This window comes from Triturus cristatus, chromosome 11 (assembly GCF_964204655.1).
Source record: "Triturus cristatus chromosome 11, aTriCri1.1, whole genome shotgun sequence".
Lineage (NCBI taxonomy): Eukaryota > Metazoa > Chordata > Amphibia > Caudata > Salamandridae > Triturus > Triturus cristatus.
The window spans coordinates 574668439-574685081 of record NC_140594.1 but is presented as its reverse complement, the minus strand read 5'-3'; the positions used below and the strand labels follow the sequence as shown (position 1 = coordinate 574685081).

The 16643-nt window shown below is 46.9% G+C and overlaps 1 protein-coding gene across 3 annotated transcripts in view; it reads right to left on the bottom strand.

The window, feature by feature from the left end:
* Positions 1-16643, bottom strand: part of DDHD2 (DDHD domain containing 2) — a 539107-nt gene that overhangs the window by 101237 nt on the left and 421227 nt on the right. For all 3 annotated transcript variants that reach the window (XM_085633751.1, XM_085633749.1, XM_085633750.1), the window contains exon 17: positions 3896-3996. In XM_085633751.1, the coding sequence (XP_085489877.1) occupies positions 3915-3996 (82 nt within the window). In that variant the 3' untranslated portion in view covers positions 3896-3914. The remainder of the gene's footprint in view (positions 1-3895; positions 3997-16643) is intronic.

Here is a 16643-nt window from a genome sequence, read left to right as displayed (position 1 = left end):
ATGACTATAGTGGTAAATGCACTTGCTTTACACCCTCCTGAATAGGCCAAAGGTGCTCCTCACAGCTACCCCTTGAGAGTTCTGGTTTTCAAGGACCTATACACTAACACTATGGGTTGCCTGGACACAGTGCCTCACCATAGGTGGACACTATATACCGAGCCGGCCTCCTACAGTTACGCCCTGTCATTGTACGGTATGGTCTGTCATTAGATAGTATGGTATGGCCTGTCATTGTGTGGTTTGGACAGTCATTGTATAGTATGATATGGCCTCCCATTGAACAGCATGGTATGGGATGGTATGACCTGTTATTGTATGGCCTACCACTATATTGTATAGTATGGCCTCTCATTGTATAATACGGTATGGCCTGTCATTGAATAGTATGTCCATCATTGTAAACCCATGTTATAGCCTGTAACTGTTTAGTATAGTGTGGCTTATCATTGTATTTTATGGTATGGTGTAGTGCTAGAGGCACTCTTGTGGTTTGACACCTTGTGATGACCTTTGACAACCATTATTTTAACTGACTTCAGTGTGTTATTTCATCCTTGCCTGGATGTACGACGGTCCTGCATATGCCTTGCTTTTCTTTCTTGGAATCTTGCACTCTTTCAGTGTGAGCTGTCACGGAGTAGGACAGCCTTACCAAGAATGGAACGTGTGGGATGTGCATTTGAAAGCATGAGAGGGAGAGAGAGTTGTGGAATGTACTCTTTGCTCTCGAAGTGCAGTGTTGTGGACATTGATGCACACATGCGCTCAGTGTTGTACATTGAGAGATGAAGTGCGCGAATCTATAAGCAGTGTGTTCACAAATGTGCATTGTATTGTACATTGATGAGAATTATGAAGTTCTTACTATTGGCTTTGACATGGCCTCATGTCATCCTTTTTTCCTGACTTTGCCTTGCTTCAACTTTTCTGTGTGCACTGCAGCGCTTGCAAGTTGCTTGGGTTATTCACGTTCAAGGTCCTTCTGTTTTTGTGAGGGATTGTTTATGTATTCTGAAAGGCTTTGTGCGCTTCGTCAAGATAAAGGCTGGAACATGCAAGATTTGACGAAGGGGACGTGAGAACTCCTTCCTGCCATGGGAATGCTTACTTGGAACCTGGCCAGTTCTGGTAAGATTCCTCTGGCCCGGGGGGAGGTCTTTCTCGAACCTTCTAGTGTGTTTAAAGCTGAGGGTTGTGGACTTAGAAACCGGGAGTTTGGAAACTGAGTGAGGGCAGACGCGTCTACCTCAGAGTGGAACCCTGGTTGCTGAGGCTCTCAAACCCTGGCTGTTTTAACTTCCCCAGTCAGGAGTGGGTGAGATGTGGTGTTTGCACCAGATGATGTATTGAGTTTTGATTATTGCCATTGTGATGTGAGCCAGTGGCTGTGATCATTTGATGTGTTGTCTTTGTGATGCGTGAGTGAGTCAGGGTGCACCTCTAAAGTTCTCGTTTGATCTATTCAGTGTATATATCTTTCTGATCTTTTACAGGACGTCCAGTATATTTGCTTGAGTATTATCTCATATCATTTGCTGCTTGTTTATTCATCAGTATTATTCATGCATTATACTTACCAAGTGTGTTATTATTGCTTGCATATAAACATATATATCTCTTTGTGTATTTGAATCTTGTACATTTGGCATGTGGGCCCCAGTGGGAAGGGTATGCCCAGACGTGGGTCCCGTGCTCTCCATGCCACTGGAGTCAAGCTATCCTGGTTGATGAGGGCTGAAAGCCCGAAACCGGTCCTAGGATGCTTGTTTCCAGACCAGGGAGGACCTGGCCTGGCAGTTCGGGCTGGACTGTTCCCATTGGGCGCAGGGTCAAGACTGATTTGCATATGCCTGGGTCCAAACTGGAATGGCATTGTGAGAAAAAAAACAATGGATTTAGGCCCAGATCTCTGCACTGGGGTGAATGTATGACATTGTTCTGCATTCTGTCCATCAATTGTTGTTTTTGCATTTGTCACCCCGAGTGGGACGGGTATGCCCAGACGTGCGTCCCGTGCTCTCCATGCCACTGGAGTCAAGCTATCCTGGCTGATGAGGGCTGAGGGCCCGAAACTGGTCCTAGGATGCTTGTTTCCAGTCCAGTGAGGACATGGGCTGGACTGTTCCCATTGGGCGCAGGGTCAAGACTGATTTGCATATGGCTGGGTCCAAACTGGAATGGCAAGGTGAGCAAAAAAACGATGGATTTAGGCCCAGATCTCTGCACTGGGGTGAATGTATGACATTATTCTGCATTCTGTCCATCAATTGTTGTTTTTACATTTATCACCCAGAGTGGGACGGGTATGTCCAGATGTGGGTCCTGTGCTCTCCATGCCACTGGAATCAAGCTATCCTGGCTGATGAGGGCTGAAAGACTGAAACCGGTCCTAGGATGCTTGTTTCCAGTCCAGGGAGGACCTGGCCTAGCAGTTCAGGCTGGACTGTTCCCATTGGGCACAGGGTCAAGACTGATTTGCATATGGCTGGGTTCAAACTGGAATGGTGAGCATAAAAACGATGGATTTATGCCCAGATCTCTGCACTGGGGTGAATGTATGACATTGTTCTGCATTCTGTCCATCAATTGTTTTTGCATTTCTGTTGGAGAGCATTGTGTAAAATAAAACCCCAAGCCTTATTCTAAAGAGAGAGAGTCCTTGCATTTTGTAAAATAGAACCCTTTTCTGAAGGTGTTGTTTGTTTTGTGTTAAATTATTTTTCTGCGCCGGGTGTTGGGCTATCGTGTGGAAGATTCTGTATTATCTGATAGGCGCAATCAAGACATCTGGTCTGTCATTTTATAGTACGGTAAGGGCTGAGGGCTCACTCCACCACAGCCAAGGTTGGTACCACTGCGCTGGCATGCGGAGTGCCTGTTCTCGTCATCTGCCAAGCCACAATGTCGGCATCTGTACACACATTCATGACGCACTACTGCCTTGACAACTAGGTCTGTTGGGAGGGGCATGTCACTCGTTCGGTCCTTCAGGAGTTTTTTAAAATGAGCCATTTCATAGACCCACTACTTTTGGGAGGTACTGCTTTGGGATCTATGTTAAAGGTGAGTAATCTGCAGTATCCTTCAGAAGAACAAGTTACTCACCTTCTGTAGTGTTCTTTCTGGTAGATACTCTAACTGCTGATTCCTCACCACCTTCCTTCCTCCCTGTTCTCTGGACTGGCATCCATTCTTATCTACAAAGGTCCCAGTCTGTACATCTACACACTGATATTGACTGATTATTGTTGGGCTCCGCATTTGAGGGTGTGGACAGAGGAAAAAAAAAACTGACATCAGCACGCAGGGGTGGCGCTTATTTGCGGCTCCATTTGTCACTTCCGTGGTGGAATGAAGTTAGCGCAGAGCCACAAAACGCCACCTTCTGGGGAGCAAGAACAATGCTGTTAAAATATTCAGGATCTAGTCTGGCACCTCGGGTATTGTAAAGGTGAGGAATCTGCAGTTAGATAGAGTATCCACCAAAAAGATTGTTACCGAAGGCAAGTAACTTGTTTGTTTCACTGGTACACCATCTACAAAAATGAAAAGGCTCTGTCAGCTCTTCTGAAAGTGTGCTAAGGGACATTAATTGAGATGCTAACTGTGACAAAAGTCAAACAGAAGCTGGCAACATACACAATAGGGATTAATACTGAATGGGGACTGAGACTATATAAACATTAAGGGGTAATATAAAAAGGAAAACATCAGAAAAAGCTATATTTTTAGCATGTCAAAATATTACAGACCTACAATAAGTCAAGTTTTACATTTACCACCCAAAGCACATTTTCAAACTTCTTGAGAGTAACAGTATAAAAAACCCTCCGTAAGACTGTAATACCTAAATGGAGCAACATTACATCAATGCAAGAAATATGAGTCCCACCATGGAGGCTGGTTATGTCTTATTGCAGAGGCTGATCCAGGGCAATTCCCATCGACTGGTAAATCTCCTTCAGAATGAGCAGTGCAGTATCCTCCGATTCCCTGTTATGAACGAAAAAATGTAATGTCTATAAGAGAATGCTAAATCCACTGTTTTGTTTTTTAATCAGACTGCACTCTACCTGCCCACTCATTCCTAAGTAATCCTCCAATAACCAGTATCTTTTGAAAAACATTCTCCCAGGTTAAAGAAGCTCCTTGTAAGCAGCTGAGTATAGAGATTAAGGTGCTTTCTGACACAAATCCAGGTGAGTGATAGGACTGCTATTCATTGATTAGACCTTCAGGTTATACATTTTTATCAAATAGATTGAATTTCTGGCTAATTTTTACTTCCTGCTTTCTTTGCTTTGTCACGGGTTCCTATTTATTTGTTCATCCTCTCTCTCTTGCTTTGTGTAAAAGCCTGATGAAAAAATGCTCAGTCCCCAAAAGCAAATGCCAGTTCCACCTGCCTGCAACACCAGGAGTACTCGTTGACAATGTGATTTGCCACCTAGCTGTTTGGTAGGACGATGTTTCAACATAGGAGGAGCAGGTTTCTGAGAGCCTAAAATGTCTGGGTGCAAGGTGCTTAGGAAGTTATCACCGTAGTGTCTATAAAGCTCCAGTATCTTTGGCATCTTATGGGTTCCTCCAGATTGTGGGAAACCCTGTCCATGATCAAAGTTGGGTATATTAATCCAGTTGGTCACGCCCCCTGCAGACCACAAATAAGCCTCCAGGGGTGTTGACTGTTTTTGCTCTGGTTGTGCGAGTAAGGCAGCAGTCACTCTGGGTTAGTGATGAAGAAAAAAATGATGAGATTGTATATTGTGGGAGATGATACACAAGTAAATGCTCCCTACTTTAAACATTTGGTGGGCCAGATAAGTCATCTGGATCAATACTTCCACGCCAACAACGATGAGCACTTATAAACAGTGAAAAGCGGCCTTACAAAACACAAAGACTGCAATTAACTTCAGGACGCATGGCATCAGTAAAACACATTATTATTATTTTTTTAATGAGGCTTTATTCCAAATTCAGACCAGTGTAAGTACAGTCTACGTATCTTCAAATAGTCAGACCACCATTGATTTAGTTGGATGGAAAAAAGCTACATAAAATGGCTGAGCAGGTAAAAACTGAATGCTGGATGAGGTCATGCTAGAAATCAAAATCTATTACTGGAAATGTGCCAAGTATATTTCATATTCTCTTCACAGCCTTCACTACAATAACCTGCTAATGTCAACCCTCTTTCAGGTAACACAAGCTCCTGCAGAGAGCTTATGAGATATATATATATATATATATATATATATATCTCCATCCATCCATCCAAACCCAACCACCCACCCACCCACCCACTACAAGGTTGCCCTGATGCGAGAACTCGCCGACAGCAGGATGGTTAAACACCTTGTATTTATTAAAACCAAAATTGCCCTGTCCATAGTAAATTCCATTTCCTTATGCGTTTCAAAGCCTTACGGCTTCTTCGTCAGAGGAATGTCACAGTAAATATTGCTTCAGGTGCTTTATAACGCATGCGCCTAATACAGTCACAGGTGTGCTTCATCCAAGGCATGCTGGTACCTGTAGTACTGATAACAAGCATAGTGTTGCCCAAGTGGGTTCCGTTAATCTGCAACCAATAAAAAATCCATTAAAACACCCCAGTGGGCCTCCGGGCCGGGAAAGATGGTGATTTACATATATGCCCGGCTGTGCATCAAACGTCCGACATCAAATTCTTTTCCGCCCCGCAAAAAGAATATCATGGTGGCAAGTTCTCTGCAGCCAGGCTCCCACATACAAATCCATCCACTACAAGGTTGCCCTGATGCGAGAACTCGCCGACAGCAGGATGGTTAAACACCATGTATTTATTAAAACCAAAATGAACAAGCTACTTACCTTCGGTAATGATATATCAGTAAGAGACATTAGTTAGAGATAGATTCCTTACCTTAGAATTACCCCCAGGCGTCAGACTGGATTCAGAAAGTTTTCATCAGCAGTACCCCTGCACGTCGGTAGGCGTCGTTGGCGGCTCCGCGTACGCCGATGGTGTTGTAGTCGCCGAGATAAAGTCGCTGGAGCTACTTAGATGCGCCCACGCGCGCTGACGTCAGTTCTGTACACAAATTTCTGCACCAGGAATGCAGACCCATGCAAGATACTGACCACTGGTGCATGGAAACTGGGGCCCTGAAAGGGATGACCTTAACCCTAGAAATCAGTTCGCAGAACGGGGAGGATAGGTGGGGCGGTAAGGAATCCATCACTAACTAATGTCTCTGATAGATATATCGTTACCGAAGGTAAGTAACTTGTTCATCTGAAAGAGACACGTTAGTGATAGATTCCTTACCTTAGAATACATACCCCAGCAATACCAACCCCTGTGGTGGGTCTGCAAACCAAGATCATACCAGAAAGTCACGGAGAACAGAACGTCCCAAAAAGCCGTCTCTCCGGCTCTGACTGTCAAGGCAATAATGCTTAGAAAAAGTGTGCAGCGAGGCCCACGTGGCTTCCTGATAGATATCATGCAGGGGGACACCACGTCCCAAAGCAGTAGTAGCTGCTGTCGCCCTGGTAGAATGAGCGCGCAACCATACCGGAGGTTCCTTTTTAGCCAGAGAATAACAGGCTTTGATACACAAGACGACCCAGCGGGAGATAGTACTCTTGTGTACAGCCTGGCCTTTCTTGGAGCTGGTCATCCACCCGGAACTGTTGTGTGCGATTCAGGTAAAATGAGAGCGCATGTTTTGGGTCCAGACGGTGGAGCCTCTCTTCCTCTCTGGAAGGGTGCGGAGGCAGAAAGAAAGTGGGAAAGGTGATAGTTTGCCCTATGTGGAAGGGAGTAACGACCTTTGGCAAGAAGGAAGGACGAGTGCGGAGCACAACCTTGTCCGGATGAACCGACAGAAAAGGAGGTTTACAGGAAAGAGCCTGGAGCTCACTCACGCGACTAGCAGAGGGGATGGCAACCAGGAAAGCGGTCTTCAAAGTTAGTAAACGAAGAGGACAGTTGTGAAGCGGCTCAAAAGGAGCGCACATCAAATAAGTAAGAAGAACATTCAAGTCCTACTGTGGCATCACAAACGGAATAGGAGGGAAAAGGTGAGTAATGCCTTTGAGAAATCTATTTACGACAGGGGACTTGAAAAGAGAGGGATGATCAGGGAGCCTGAGAAAGGCCGAAATATCAGAAAGGTAGCCCTTCATAGTGCCCAGAGCAGAGCCCTGCTGAGCCAAAGAAAGAAATAACAGAAGAACTTCGGAAAGAGGGGCAGAAAGGGGATCCACAGCCTTTGCTGTGCACCATGCCACAAATTTGTTCCACCTGCAGGAGTATACCAACTTAGTGGAGGGACGCCTGGCTGCCAGAACGACATCACAGACTTCAGGAGGCAAGTCAAAAGGAATCAACTGCCACCGCTCAATCTCCACGCACAGAGGTGGAGGCTGGACACGTTCGGGAAGAGGACCGTCCCCTGCTGCTGCGACATAAGATCCTTCCGAAGAGGCAGTCGAATCTGGGGATCGATGGTCCTACTGAGTAGCTCGGGATACCATACTCTTCGAGCCCAGTCCAGAGCCACAAGAATGACTTGGGCCCGGTCGCGCCTGATCTTCTTCAGCACTCTGGGTAGAAGTGGTATAGACGGAAAGGCGTACAACAGACCGCAACTCCACTTGCGACGAAAAGCGTCGTCGAGTGAGTGCCGCCTTGGAAATTCCAAAGCGCAGAACTGCTGACATTGCGCGTTCTCTTCGGTGGCAAATAGATCTAACCAAGGCTCTCCCCACTGTTAAAAAAGACATTGCGCGACCTCCGAGTGCAGACGCCATTCGTGATCCATCATGCACCTGCGGCTGAATTTGTCCGCCCTGGCGTTCAAAGAACCTGCCAAGTGTTGAACCACCAAGCAAATGCCTTGATGTTCCAGCCAATATTGCCAGATATGCTGCCAATCTTTGGAGGAAGGGGTGGTGCCTGAAACATGGAAGCTGGCAGTAGTTAGTCCACTATTAAAGAAGCCCTATCTGGACCCAGGAGATCCTGCTAGTTTTAGACCCATCTCTCTGCTGCCTTTTCCTATAAAAATTATTGAAAAGGTAGTGAGTAGATCTCTCTCTGGGTATCTGGAGGAGTTCCATCTCCTGGATAAGAGCCAGTTTGGCTTTAGACCAGGTCACGGAACGGAGACAGTGCTGGTCACGGTGCTGGATAACCTTCGGATGCGGGCGGACAGAGGCCTTTCGTCAGTACTGGTCCTCTTAGACATGTCAGCCGCATTCGATACGGTTAACCACCGAATTCTGTTGAATAGGCTGGAGCATTTGGGAGTGAAGGGATGTGCCTTGAGATGGATACAATCCTATCTCACAGGGAGACAACAGGTGGTTTCTCTGCCCCCTTTTACCTCCAGTAGGACCTTGGTGGAACATGGGGTCCCCCAGGGATCGGCCATCAGCCCCATCCTTTTCAACATTTATCTGCAGCCATTAATTCCTATTATCAAAGCGTACGGGATCGATCTTATTAACTACGCGGACGATACCCAACTAGTGTTCTCACTGGAGGGAAAGGGCGCTTTGACTGTGGATGACTTCCAGAATTGTATGTGTCAGACCTCGGACTGGCTTAGGGCTAACTCACTGCATTTTAACGGAGGCAAGACTGAGGTGATCTACTGCCCCCCGGCAGGGGTAAGAGATTTGCCTTTCGATCTTAGAATGGCCCCAGAAGTGGAACCCATTGTCCCAATGACAACGGTGCGGAATCTGAGGGTCATGTTTGACAACGACCTTCAAATGGCTTCTCAAGCTAAAAAAACAGTGGGGGTGTGCTTGGCTCTCATGAAAGCCCTACGGCAGATTCTACCTCTTCTGCCTGTGGAGAAAAGACCTTTGGTGGTCCGTAGTATCATCTTGAGTAGGCTGGACTACTGCAATTCTCTGTATCTAGGAGCCCCTCTTTACATCTACCAGAGTCTGCAGAGGGTCCAGTCTATGGCAGCCAAACTGGCGCTGAATAGGAAACGTGGTTCCTCAACCACGTTGGCGCTTCAAGAGCTTCACTGGCTTCCTATGAGGGAAAGGGTTAAGTTTAAATCCCTGTGCATTGTCTACAGAGCGGCACATGGTCTTGGCCCTATCTCTCTACAAGAGAAAATATCCTGGTACAAACCTCAAAGGACTCTCCGTTCATCAAATGCCTTCTTGCTAAACACTGGTAGGTTCAAGAAGGCCAGGATGGGAGGTAGGGCCTTTAGTACAGTGGCCCCGCGACATTGGAATGAACTTCCTCTGAATATTAGACAGGCCAACTCCTTGATGGATTTCAGGCGAAGTTTGAAGACTTGGCTCTTTCCTAGGGAGGGGCACATGGCCTCTTAATTCTCCATCCCTTGATCGGCCTCGGCTTTCTATCTCTCCTCTTTTCTTCCGTCTTTGATGCTACACACTTTGTTGGTTTAGAAGTTTCTCTCCACCACAGTCCGAGCGCCAAGATACCCGTTGGGTGATAGTTGCGCGGTATAAGTACAAAATACAAATACAAATACAAATGTCCAGAGACGCAGAGCCTCCTGACATAGGGTCCACGACCCCACCCGCCTTGCTTGTTGCAGTATCACATGGCGGTGGTGTTGTCTGTGAACACCTGCACTTCTGTGCAAGTAGGATCGCCCGGAGCTCCAGAAGGTTGATATGGAGCCTGGACTCTGCTGGAGACCAGAGGCCTCTGATCTCCGCCTCTCCCATGTGGCCGCCCCATCTCAGGAGGGACGTATTCGGCACCACTGTGTGCTCCGGTTGGGGAAGGGAGCGTGATCTGCCGCTGACTCTATGCTGGATCGTGAGCCACCACTGCAACTGCTGGGCAGTGTTCTCCGAGATCTGGACGTACTCTGACAGGTCCCCTTGATGCTGCACTCACTGGAACTTCAGGTCCCACTGCAGAGCCCGCATATGCCATCTGGCATGATTGGTCAGCAGGATGCAGGAGGCCATGAGGCCCAGCAGCCTCTAGGTCATCCTGACCGAAACCCAGGACAAGGGCTGAAAGATCGGAATCATAGCTCGAATGTCCTGGACTCGCTGTTCGGGAGGATAAACCTGAAACTGCGCCGTGTCCAGAACCGCTCTAATAAAGAGGAGCTTCTGAGAGGGAATCAGGTACGCATTCAGCACATTGATGGAGAACCCCAGCAAGTGCTGGAGGTCGGCCATCCTCTGGAGGTGGGAGACAACTGCCTGGGGCGAGCCCGCCTTCAACAGCCAGTCGTCGAGATAGGGGAAGACTGAAACCCCTGATCTGCGCAGATGAGCTGCGATCACCGCCATCACTTTCGTGAACACCCGAGGGGCGTTGGTAAGGACAAAAGGGAGCACTGTGAACTGAAAGTGCTCATGGCCTACCATGAACCGCAGGTAATGCCGGTGGCCCGGCAGGACGGGAATATGAAAATAACCGTCCTGCAAGTCCAACGCTACCATTCAGTCTTGCGGGTCTAGGGCAGACAAGACCTGAGCAAGCGTGAGCATCTTGAACTTCTCTTTCCGGAAGAAGCGATTGACGTTCTGAAGGTCTAAGATAGGACACAGGCCCTTGTCTTTCTTTGGAACCAAGAAGTAGTGGGAGTAACAACCACAACCTACTTCTGGCGTCGGAATGCGCGCGATGGCCCCCTTGGCCAAGAGGGCCGCAACTTCCTGCTAGAGAAGTGCCAAATGATCCCCCGACATACGGGGGTACTGAGGTGGCATGGCTGGAGGGGTAGTCTAGAAGGGGAGGGAGTAGCCCCTTCGGACTAACATAAAAACCCACCTGTCCGAAGTGATGGTGCACCAGTGGGGGAGGTGATTGCGAATCCTGCAACCCACTGGCGTTTGGTGGGCCTGAAACACCGGACTAGGAAGGCTTGGAGGCAGTGGCGGCAGGGGAGGTGGTGGATTGACCCGCCCGCTGGCCCTGTGACCCACCTCTGCGGGTCCCACGTCCGCCCTGTGCTGGGACTGTTGCTGCGCAGGCCTGTGGCTCTTAAACTAACGTGTTTGGGCGCCCCTTCCTTGGCCACTAAAGGAGTGAAAAGCAGAAGCGGAAGGAGTGTGTGTGGCCGAAAGGCCTAAAAATGTGGCCGTATCCCGCGAGTCCTCAAAACGCTCCAACGCAGTATCTGCCTTGTCGCCAAAAATTGCCCAGTCTATAGTACATTCCATTTCCTTACGCGTTTTAAAGCCTCACGGCTTCTTCGTCAGAGGAAAGGCACAGTTAACTGTAAATATTGCTTCATGTGCTTTATAACGCATGAGCCTTATACATTCACAGGTGTGTGTGTGTGTGTGTGTATATATATATATATATATATATGTGTGTGTATATATATATATATATATATATATATATATATATAAAAAATAAACCACTATTATCATTCCAGGGTATTTCCATGTTCACTGACGTATCCCTGTTAGGCACCTTAACACCAATAAGGAATAATGGGGAGATGTCATAGCCGCTCAAATTATTATGCTCAGGCTGCACAAGGAACTGCATAAAAACAAGGTCTTTATATATATATTTTTTTTACAGGTCATATTAATCTAATCAATTGTCTGACAAGTGTTAATGTATTGTATATCAATTTTATTTGAGCAAATATGTAGATCAACATTACACAATCAATTGTCTCTTTATGGTAACAATAAGTTGTACAATCCCACAAAAGACCAAAGTAAACAAAAGCCGAAAATATATAGCTCAAAACCACCATAAATAGCCCTTCACAGATATGTTTTCTATGCTTTACAAAACTGCTGTAAGGAATTCCGGTATCTCAGATCGTCTGGGACTTTGTTCCACATTGATCACTAGACTGCCATATTAAAGAATATGCATTTCATAAAAAACAGGAGTACTTTGATGTGTGCGCACACACGCCTGCTAGCTGCATCAAACAGAGCTGTTGTTGCTGACATTTCTCTTGTACAATGAGCTTCAAGTCTGCCACTGATCTATCCAACCATAGTTTTATAGGCAAATACAATGCAAGATATTTGGCAAGACTTTGCTTCAATAAGGATTCACCATTATTAACGAGTCTAAAGATCACCAATAATTGATCTGTTTTCAAAAAGCTCTCTGTCCACTTCAGAGAAAATTGAAGGCATCTTTCAACATCCAAAGATGACATTGACCTCTCTGCTGTCGTTGCTGGATTCGGGGTAAGCATTACTAACAATATGTTATTTAAATAATAAGACTGTGGGATAAATTAAGGATTGGTCTAAAGAAACACCTTTTCTTTGTAGAAACGTAAATAAGTCTCTTCACATGACAGAGCCTGCATCTCTCCAACTCGATGTGCCGAGGTTTTAGCCAAAAAGAAGGCTTTCATCTCCATGACAAGTGTTGATCTGGGGACTTCTGGATGTGCTTGATGGGTGCTTTGTGGATATGCTTGAAGGCTGCATCATCGAAGTAGCCGGAACTCTATTTAACTCCCACTCTTTCAATCTATGCTACTGGCAGAAAAGATCGAAATAGACCACTCATGAACTCTTTAATTATTCCAGTTGAAAACAGAGGAAGTTGATCTGCTGTTCCTAAGTAAGGGGAAATCGCTGACAAATGTACTGATTGAAGAATAATGCAGTCATGCACGCCTTAGATGCAAAATGGAAGTTAGAAGTTGGTGAGGCGACATCTTAAATGGCTCTAGGTTATTCGATTGAGCCCAGTTGCAAATACTTTTCCATTTCATATCAAGTGACCTCTAAAATAGATGGTGCTCTTGCCACTCGTAATATTCTACAACAATCTTCTGGGATATGTAATGCATCAAATTCTAATTCTTGAAGAGACAATCTGAGAGGTTCAGATAGTAAAAATCAGGATGCAGAATCCGAAGATGCGTTGTGTCAACAGAAGTCCTCTGTTTTTGCAGAGTACTCTGGGTGCCGGTAGAAAAGTGTAAATGAACTTTCCTTTTCTAGTCAACTCAGAACCCTTTCCGTTTGGATCTTAGTCAGGGCCATCTGCTCTCGAACACGTGATCCTTGTAATTCTGGTGCATTGCAAACATGTTCCAATCAGGTGTCACTCATTGACTAAAGATAAGATGTAGATGAAGTTGCATGTTATCCAACTGTGAGTCTGTTGGACCTAAAGTCCTAGGGTAGCTTGGCTCAAGTGGAAAGGCCTCATTCCAGAGTAACAGGTCGTGCTTGCATACCACTCACCTCAGCACTTCAGCGTGCCACCACTAAAAACGACACTACACCAGAGAATTTAGAAAAATTAGAAAAGCTTTATCTTTCCTTCTATCATGTTTTTCTTTTCCTTCAAATGAAACCAATCAGTTTTTATCTACATCACGTTAGGGTCAAAACATTTCCTCGTGACTAGATTGGCATTGCATAAATATCTTAGACCTGGTATGAAATTAAGCGCACAATCTGGTGGTCAAACACAGCACAGCAAATTCCATAGCGCTTTAAATAGAGTTATGAAACATAGCGCTGCTCATAGCGATTTCATAGCATCTTAAATAGAGTTATTAAACTTAGCGCTGCACATAGCGATTTCATAGCACCTTAAATAGAGTTATTAAACTTAGCGCTGCACATAGCGATTTCATAGCACCTTAAATAGAGTTATTAAACTTAGCGCTGCACATAGCGATTTCATAGCACCTTAAATAGAATTATTAGACTTAGTGCTGCACATAGCGATTTCATAGCACCTCAAATAGAGTTATTAGACTTGGTGCCGCACATAGCGCTGCATCTGGCAGAACATTCGCACTTCAATTATGGAATCAATAACACGTCAGATGTGGCCCTCCAGCATAACATAGTGATTCAGGAATCAATAGCGCTTTAACACATGGCAAGTCTTTAAGGCACCTACTGGACCCTTCTTCCCGTGGGGCACCTCGTGAAGGGGGACCGTGGTCCAGTTCAGTCACGCTCTGGGGTCGAAGGGGGCCTCACGTTGGATCTCCCCGGGGGAGGGGCGTGCTCCGGGCCTCGTGGGCCTCCTGCCCTCCTCCCCGGAGATTACCTGTGTCTTCGGCCTTTTTCAGGCCCTTGCGCCGGACTCTAAGGCTTCGGGCCCGGGCCCACAGATGTCGGCAGGGAGTCCCGCGTTGCGGGGACCCCGGCAGATCTCCCCGTCAGCTCCGCATCGGGGAGGGATCCGGCAGAGGCGCGCCCGCACCCGCCAATGGCAGTGCGGCCTGCGGGGGCGCGGCTCACAGATTGAATCCTGCAGCGGCGGGGGCGTCGTCGCGCAGTCCACCCCCGTCACGTGATGGTGGATCACGGCTTCAGGCCTACACGGCCTTCTTTGAACTCCGGCGGCCCTCTCCTCACAGAGAGCCGCGTTGATGAGGCTGCGATGGCAGCGGCGGGGCCCCGGACCTCGCCGCGGGCCCAAGGATGGCAGGAACAGGCGACACGGCCCAGGGCCACGGCGGTAAGTTACCCTCTGGGGCAGCCCCGACAGGTGGCGATGTTCTCAGCGCCTAGCGCTCCTTTCTTCCTCACACAAATTAAGGGGTGGCGATGTTCTCAGCACCTAGCGCTCCCTTCTTCCTCACACAAATTAAGGGGTGGCGATCCCTTCTTCCTCACAGCGATGCCCTGGCTCAGGGCAGGTGGGTTGGGAGGTGGCAGTCCACATGCCAGAGGCAGATCATGATAGGGGGGCCCAGGCCCAGTCAGGGAAGTAGAAGATAAGGTCGTAGGTGTTAACTCCTTTCTCCGGTTCTCTTCAGGGGTCCTGGCTAGGCTGGGAGCACAGAAAGGTTAATGTGATCCCAGGGTCAGAGGCTGACGGCAGGGCTAGGTCACGAGGTAGTGTCAACCGAGGGGGGAAGAAAGCAGGCCCTAAGAACAGTCAGTTTCCCCCTCCAGCGCACCTACCTCCCCACTCAGGTGTCTTACTCCTGACTACCTCACTTCACACAAAATGGCCGACGCACCTCACCTCTATATATAGCCTGGGCCCTGACTGTCCAGAGTGGCCCAGAAGGTTCTGGAACTCCTCATGTCAGCCTATGGCCCAGTCTCTGAGGTGATAGTTTAGGCCACCATTTTGTAGAGGAGCTCTCACTCTCCCTCCATTTTAGGGAAGCACCTTGCGCCACACCATCAATTAGTGATAATGGGGCACCCAGAGCCTCTAAGTCAACACCAAAAAAACTAGTGGACAGAAAATTTAGAGGGTAAAGGAAGAAAAATGAGGAGGGGACAGCCAAAGGGCTGGCAGGTCTAACAGAGTCTTTGACACCTAACTGCTTAAAGCATCTGCACAGACATTCTGCAACCCTAGTACATGGTCTGCATAACTGTCAGCCTTGTTTTCTATGGCCTAAAATCAGAGTTTCTGTGCTTCCAGAGATAATGAAAGATCTTGTGCCCTCTTGTTTATGGATGTAGTACATCGTCATGATGTTGCCTCATCGTAAACACTTGAGAGTCTTTAGGATGCAGGAGGAAGCCTTCAGGGGCCAAACTTACTGTCATAGCTCTAATAAACTGATGAGAAAATTGGATTCGAACAGAGATATTTTCCTCTGGCATGAAATCTGCTTACATGTGTCACCCTCCCTTCCCACTGCAGAATCTGTTGTCAAAAATACATGAGGTATGGGATGAAGCAGTAATTAGTCTGCTAATAAAGTCTCCTTCGTTGTGCACAAACTTAGTAAATCTTCCATTACCACTGTTATACTTTCCCCAATTTCCATCTCCTTGGCAACAGTGAGCATTTAACTCATATTAAATTGACCTCGTCTTCGGGCAGCATTGAGAAATCCAGACATTAGAAAAATATGTTGCTTTCTGACAATCCTGAGTTTGAATACGAGAGACTATTTGCTGGAGATTCAAACGTGTGTCTTTTGATGTATAAACTTTCACCATACAGGCCTAAGAAAGGAATATGCTACTTACCAGTATGCATCTGTTCTTGGCATGTAGAGCTGCAGATCTACACACTTGTGCATAGATCGCCATCTGGTGTAGGGCCCGGATGTTTGCAGTTGTTTTTCCTCTTGGAAAGTCCTTGGAAGTCACGAGGTCGGTGACTCCTCCCTTGGATCGTATTGCGCATGGGCTTCGGCTCCATCCACAGATTGTTTTTTGCCAGCAGGGAAATGATGGAGCGTAGTAATAGACAGTGAAGATGCCCATGTGTGTTGTATCTAAATAAGATAAACTGGAACAGATAAAGGTAGCCGGGGAGGCGGGTGGGCGGGTCTAGATCTGCAGCTCTACATGCCAAGAACAAATGCATACTGGTAAGTAGCATATTCCGTTAGAGGCATATGAGCTGCAGATTACACACTTGTGCATAGATTATATAGCAGTATCCACCGTTAGTGGCTACCACCCGTATCTGTTGCAGCGGTTTGAAATAATGTTTTGAGTACAGCCTGGCCCACACTAGCCTGTTGCTTAGTTTGCACATCTATAGAATAGTGTTTAGTGAAAGTGTGCGGTTTTGACCATGTAGCTGCTTTGCAGATATCATCTAATGGGATATTTCCTAGAAAAGCCATTGAAGCCCCTATTTTACGTGTAGAATGGGCTTTAGGGGGAACTGATAGCGTTTGTTTTGCTTTGTGGTAGCAAATTTGAAGGCATTTGACAATCCACCTAGCTATCCCCGACTT